Source organism: Fistularia commersonii, chromosome 1 (genome assembly GCF_037954325.1).
Source record: "Fistularia commersonii isolate RoL2024-O1a breed Wild chromosome 1, RoL_Fcom_v1.0, whole genome shotgun sequence".
Taxonomy (NCBI): domain Eukaryota; kingdom Metazoa; phylum Chordata; class Actinopteri; order Syngnathiformes; family Fistulariidae; genus Fistularia; species Fistularia commersonii.
The window spans coordinates 1,906,105-1,912,853 of record NC_141284.1 but is presented as its reverse complement, the minus strand read 5'-3'; the positions used below and the strand labels follow the sequence as shown (position 1 = coordinate 1,912,853).

General features: G+C 50.4%; 1 protein-coding gene across 2 annotated transcripts; it reads left to right on the top strand.

Annotated features, from left to right (window-relative positions):
* Positions 1-570: 570 nt before the first annotated feature.
* Positions 571-4,834, top strand: palm1a (paralemmin 1a). Of its 2 annotated transcripts, XM_086143505.1 has the most exons (10): positions 571-624; positions 1,881-1,926; positions 2,051-2,131; positions 2,398-2,522; positions 2,591-2,654; positions 2,959-2,980; positions 3,056-3,124; positions 3,211-3,276; positions 3,569-3,700; positions 3,847-4,834. In XM_086143505.1, the coding sequence occupies exons 1-10, from the start codon at positions 620-622 to the stop codon at positions 4,470-4,472; spliced, it is 1,236 nt and encodes a 411-aa protein (XP_085999631.1). In that variant the 5' UTR covers positions 571-619; the 3' UTR covers positions 4,473-4,834. The 2 variants fall into 2 exon arrangements, with proteins under 2 accessions (XP_085999631.1, XP_085999641.1); XM_086143515.1 differs by lacking the exon at positions 3,569-3,700.
* The last annotated feature ends 1,915 nt before the right edge of the window (positions 4,835-6,749 follow it).

Here is a 6,749-nt window from a genome sequence, read left to right as displayed (position 1 = left end):
GTTCAATCAAATTAAATTAAATGCAAAGGAATGGATGAGCCAATCAGAGCGGCCACCCGGTGCAGGAGGCGGGGCTTAACCTGAAGGGATCAGCTGTCAATCATCACTCCTTCACACCTGTAGAGTCTGGGATGAATGGAGTCTCCATGTTCTCCCTGTATCTGCGTGGGGTTCCTCAGGGTTCCTCAGGGTTCTCCAGGTTCCTCCTGCAGGAGGTCCAGCGGAGACCCTGAATTGTGAACGACTGAATTTTATTAATATTTATATATAAGGGTGAGCCATCTGTCCATGTGACACGGAGTGATTTATTTTTATTTTCATTTTTATCCTCTTATTTCTCATCACCTTTTCTTCCTGCATCCAACTGCAATCCAGCTGTGTGTGTGTGTGTGTGTGTGTGTGTGTGTGTCCTTATCATCATCAGCTCTATCTTTTTTTTTTTAAAATAAACTTCTCCCCCTGCTTCTGTTGGGTTCCTGCGTGAACCTTATTGTGAAAAACTGATCCCTACTTTTATTCTGAAACCCCCCTCCCGCATCCCCCGCACCTCCCGCCCCCTCTGCGGTGGGCGTGGCTCCGGTCCGGTCGGGCATCAGACGATCCGGTGCGGCGGACCGACATGGAGTGAGTCCTTCATCTTCTTCTTCCGTGATTCTGTGTGTGTGTGTGTGTGTGTGTGTGTGTGTGTGTTGTCGGTGACGTAAGCGTGGTGGAACCGCATGCGGTCACCCACGCTGCGGGTCCACGCGGGTCCTCCTTCCTTGCATTAAAAAGTGCGATTGCGGGTTGGGGTGGAGTTGCGGGGTGGGGTCACTGCGGGGGTCTGGGGCCGGGGCGGGGCCGGATCGATCCCGCTATCGATCGGTTTGCGTCACTGATCGATACGGCTGCAGGGCTTCAAAATAAAAGCCTCATTTCTGCTCAGTCATACTGCACGTGTTTCACCAATATATTGATCGGCGTATTGATTCTTCACGGGGTTAAAACATCCACCTGATGAATTTCTCAGATATTGATCCTTTTTTTTTTGTTTTTTTTAATGTCTGTTTAGTTTAAAAAAAAAAAAATCGTTTCTTTGCTTATTTTAAAATGAAGGACATGAAAATTTAAGTGTGTTTGGGGGTCAAAGGTCACAGCTCAGGTGGTCCAAAGGAGAGAGGCGCCCGTCTTTCCTGCAGAAAATCCCCGCCGGCCCGCTGAACCCCTTCCAGAGTTTTTCTCCTCAGATGGTCTGTTTCTGCCTCTGGTCTCCATGGCGACGGGCAGCGGCTTTGTCCTGCGTCCGGCTGAGTCAGCTGGACCGGCGGGAACCCACTGGGACCAGTGTGTCTCGCAGGCCGGAGCCCTATTATCTGCCCCGCTTTCAATTTCAGCAGACAATCAGATCCAGAATCACTTATCTGACTTTTGACCTTTAACCCCCGCCCCGTCCCGCCGGAACCTGCAGCAGCATCGAGCTTCCCCGTATTAAATAGTAAATAAAAATAGGCTAAAAGTTGCAAAAAAAAATTGTTTTGAAGATATAGTCATGTGTAAATATTATATTAAATAATATCCGTCCCGATCAAAATCCAGTCTTTGAATTCAGGTTTAATTAAGCCTGAATTAATCAAAACATATGATTATATCAACCAAATAATTGGAATTCTCAAGGGAAAAGCCCAGTGGGTCGATGGGGTTTGACCCTTTCCATCGCAACGCTCGACGGAGGCAAGTGATTGTGAACAGGAGAGAAAGGGGAGGGTCTCACACACACACACACACACACACACACACACACACACACACACCACGTTATCATGCGCGCCCTACACGTGCATACATGGTGTCCTGCGGTGTCGGATCTGTGAGACGCTCTTCTCGCGCTTGGCTTTCTGCAGGACGGGCAAACACGGCGACCAGCAGGAGCGACGTCAGCTGATCTCCGTGAGTAGTGACATCATCAGCGTGATCGCCTCCACTTCCTGTCGGGGCGAGCTGTCAACCAAATGTTTTAACATTGAGATGGGTGTGCGGAGAAGATGACCTTCTCTTTCCCGTGATGCCCCAGGACAAGAGGAAGTGGCAGATGGAGATGGAGAACAAGCGGCGCCAGTTGGAGGACGACCGGCGGGCCCTGCAGCACCTGAAGGTGAGGCCGTCGTCACGGCGACAGGTCCAATGGCGGGGCGGGGGCCTCCCGAGGGCGTGGCGGCGGCGCGGACAGCTGCAGATTATAAATACCGGGGCGCTTTCAGCCCAGGAACGTCAGAAACGCAGCTGCTTGAAAATAACCTGCGCGCTATTCCGGGCAAACAGCCGTGCGGTCACGCGTTCTGTCTGGAAGGGTCAGAGGTCAAACTGAAATACCGCCGGCGAAGTCGTGATGTCATGGCGGCCGACCCACTTCCTGTTCAGTCCAAGGCGCTGCGGGAGCGATGGCTGCTGGACGGGGCGTCCGCCGGGCCCGAGCAGGACGAGGTGAGGACGCGGCTGGATCTGGATGAGGCCAAGACCAGGACCCTGGAGGACGCCATCCGAAGGTCTCGTCCCGCCTCGGGGGTCCGGGTCGCCGCGCAGAGCGGGTGTAATCCGGTGGTTTGCGTTGCAGGCTGGAGAAAGAGCTGGTCTATCTGGAGTCTGGGGGTGTGTGTCACACCGTAGTACACACCACTGTGAGTACACCGGAACCCACACACACACACATACACACACAATAGCTTTTAGCTAACCGGGGTTTTATTAAAGCACGCACTTAAAGCAAGCAATCGATCGATCTTTAGCGTGCTTAATGCAGTGTGTCAAATAGTTTCTCACAGTAGTCAGACTACCTGCTATATTTAATACTTAAAATACTTTTAAAAATAATGGGTGAAGTGTTTAATTTCATGTGGGTGTGATACCACGTGTGTCCTGAAGGGGGCGCCAGAGGGTCGCAGTCCACATCCTGACGCTTTTTCTGTGTCTTCTTGTTTCCAGGTGACATCCGGACCTGCTGAAGGTACCGCTCTTCCTCTCGATCTCCATTTTCCGTCCCGCCGCTCCCTCCTCCTTCTAACCCCTTGTGTCTGAGCAGGTCTGGAGGTCAAAGGTCACACCCTCCGTCTGCAGGACCAACCCCCGCCGTTAGCTCAGCTCGTGGAAGGTGGGCCTCCAGGATCTTCTACCAAGTCCTCCAGTAATCAGATTACAGTCTCTAATATTCATTTGTCCCCATGATTCCCCCCGCAGAGGTCAAAGTTGAAAAAAGCCTCGGATTCAGTGACGTGACCGAAACTTCGGAGGAAATGAAGCGAGGTGAGTCGTCCGTCAGCCTCCACGGCTAACAGGAAGTAACTCGCTACCCACTTCCTGTCCGTGACGGGAGAGACTCCCAAATTTGGTGAAAGTTTCAGGAAGTAAAAACGAAGCCACCCCGAGGTGGCGTTTCTTTTCCACGCTCTTTAGCGTGAGCTAAAGGAGGAGGGATGGCTTGCATGAACGTCTGCATGAAAAGCCTCCATGTTCACTAACCGGCTAACTAACTAACTAACCGTCTGTCTGACGCTCCCCCTTCCCCGGTGACCTCTGTGTGACCTCTGACCTCCAGCCGTGTACTCTCTGGAGATCACGGTGCAGCGGGACAGAGCCACGGGGGAAACCAAAGTTCTGTCTTCTCACACCAAACTACCGGTCGACCTCTCCTGCCAAGGGGTGAAGGTTTACGAGGACGAGCGCAAAGGTGATGTCGTCACCCCCGAGCCGTGACCTTTGACCCCGATGCAGAACCCCGTCGCGGATCTTGTCCGATAACCTTCGCCTCCCCGGCGTCGCTCTCGCTCTGTCCAGCCGCCCGTCCTGACCTCGGGTTTGGTTCTGTCCCTCCAGTGGTCCACGAGATGAACGGCGAGGACGGCGTCCACCTGCTCAGCTCCTCCGAGGTGGACGACCTCATCCACAAGGCCGAGGAAGCTTCCATGATGACGCAAACCTCTCCCGAGAAGGCGGAGGTGGCCGAGGAGGCGGAGCCGACCCGGCCCGCCGTCCGGATTTCCGAACCCGACGGCGGGCCGGACGTCCCGCCGGGCGTGGCGGAGGCGAGCTCCGACAAACCGGTTACCATGGTGTTCATGGGATACCAGAGCGTGGAGGATGAAGACCAGACCAAGAGAGTGCTGGGCGTAGAGGGGTCGGTGAAGGCGGAGCTGGTGGTCATCCCCGACGCCAACGGCATGGAGGCCGCCGCCTCGCCCGCTCCCACTCCCACTCCCACTCCCACTCCCACTCCCACCGAGGCGCCCGCCGCCGGGAAGACGGCCGGAGTCGTGGTCAAAGCGGGAAGCGGCGAACCTCCAGGGGAAGCGGCGAGCAACGGAGGGAGCGGCGGGGCCGCTAACCTAGCGGAGGGCGAAGCGGCGAGCGGAGGGACGGAAAAAGCGGCCGGAGAACCGGGCGGAGGAGCGGCGGCCTCCAAGAAGGACAAGCAGCCATGTAAGTGCTGCACCATCATGTGATCCCGAGGCAGCACCACTTTGGGATTAAACCATACAGACGGAGAAAAATATCACCCCAAAAAAAAAAAAAACTACAGGAACTAAACTCCGCCCACTGACCGCAGCCCCGCCTCTCATATGACATCACTCTGTTTCTTCACACCGTTTTTATATATATATATATATAAAAAAAAAAAACCCCGATTTCCTTTTTCTATTTTTTCTTGAAGCTTTTTACTTTTGTACCCCTCACTCACCTCAATGGTTTTAGCTTTAGCATTAGCCCAGGCCACCTGTTAACCTTTGACCTCTGCTTCTGTAAGTTCCCTCAGACCCATGTTGACATTTTTGAACGAGCCAATAAAAAGTGAGCTGACGGACAAGGCCTCCGATCTCGTCCTGTGACATCACATGCTGGCAAGGTCAGCTGACCAATCACTACAGAGCGTTAGCACGACAACATTACTTAGCAGAGTATTTGTCAGGAAGGAAAACATCATGTATATAAACAATAAAATGTTGACGTGGCTGTGCTGTGCCGCTAATGTTGCTAATCAGCAGCTATTAGAATCATCAGAGCTAGCTCATCATTAGCAGCTGGATCGACTCATCATTAGCAGCAGTTGCTAGCAGCCTGCTGTTAGCCTTTCGAAGCTAGCTCATCATTACCAGCTTGATCAACTCATCATTAGCAGCTGTTGCTAGCAGCCTGCTGTTAGCCTTTCGAATCTAGCTCATCATTAGCAGCTGGATCGACTCATCATCAGCAGCTGTTGCTAGCAGGCTGCTGTTTGCCTTTCGAAGCTAGCTCACCATTAGCAGCTGGATACTCATCATTAGCAACTGTTACTAGTAGGCTGCTGTTTGCCTCATTTGGAGCTAGCTCATCATTAGCAGCTGGATCGACTCATCATTAGCAGCTGTTGCTAGCAGGCTGCTGTTAGCCTCATTAGAAGACAGCTGCTAATAACAGGACTCATCGAAGTGACCTTAAAATATCCACTGATTCGTCTGCTCCTCTGTCTGAATTCTGATTGGTCAATAAATTATCAGCCAATGAGTGGGGGCTGCAATACCGCCGTCTGCCAGCAGGGGTCTCTGGTTGACCCTTCGACTTATACGAAAGGACAAATATATAAATATTTTATGTCTGCGGTAACTTTACAACAACAGACGCTAAGAAAATCTAAAATTGTTTTTGTACCACTTTCATTTTTTTGAATGAAATTTTAGTGTTAATCCTTTTTAATTGAACTCAATTAAATTTGAATTAATTTATGTATGTTTTCTAAGAACTTACGTTTCTTTTAATTTGTTTTTCAAATCCCCTTTGTGTATGTGTGTGTCACTGTGTGTGTGTTTGTGTGTGTCTTTTCCTAGTTCTTGACATCAAAAAGTAAAGTTTTGCAAAAAATATTAACAACAAGAAACGCACCTTTTAGCAGCTGCAGTAGAAGTAGTAGCGCTAATCACAACATTAGCAATAGTAGTCGTAGTATTAGCAGGGGCAGTAGCAGTAGTAGCAGCAGTTTTACTAACAGTGACAGTAATGGACGCAGTACTAGGAGCAATAGTAGCAGCAATAGCAGTAGTAGTAGTACCAGTATTTGTAGTCGCAGTAGTAGTATTATCCGAAATAGCAGCAGCAGCAGTAGTCGTTCTACTTGTAGTGGTAATAGCGGCAGTAGTAGTAGTAGTAGCAGAATTAGAATTAGCAACAGTTGCAGCAGCAGCTACTAAACAGTAGTAGTAGTAGTAGTTGGCATAGTAGTAGCACCAGTCGTAGTAATACCATAATACCAAAGTCGTACTAACAGTGGTAATAATGGCAGCAGAAGTAGTAGCAGAAGTAGTACCAGTATTTGTTGTAGCAGGAGCAGTAGTATCAGTAGTAGCAGCAGCAGCAGCAGTAGAAGTACTACTCATAGTAGTAATAGCAGCATGAGTAGCAGAAGTAGTAGCAGCAATAATACCAGCACCAACTGTAGCAGCAGCAGCTACTAAGTAGTAGTAGTAGTAGTAGTAGGCATAGTAGTATTCAGTTAAAGGCTGGTGAGGCACTAACTTCATCACAATCAGATTTACGAGTTGCAAGAGGAATCCCTGGTACCACGAGCGCCCCCTACCATGAGGCAGGAGGACTGCGTGCCTCCCTTAGCGACTCTCAGCAGCCATTTTATGATCCGTCAGCACAAGAAACTAGTAACACAACAAAAAACACTGTACATTGGAAATGTACTTCATATAGCAAGTGTTCATAGTTCATAACTGCTTATGTAGTTCATGAAGCAAACGTTT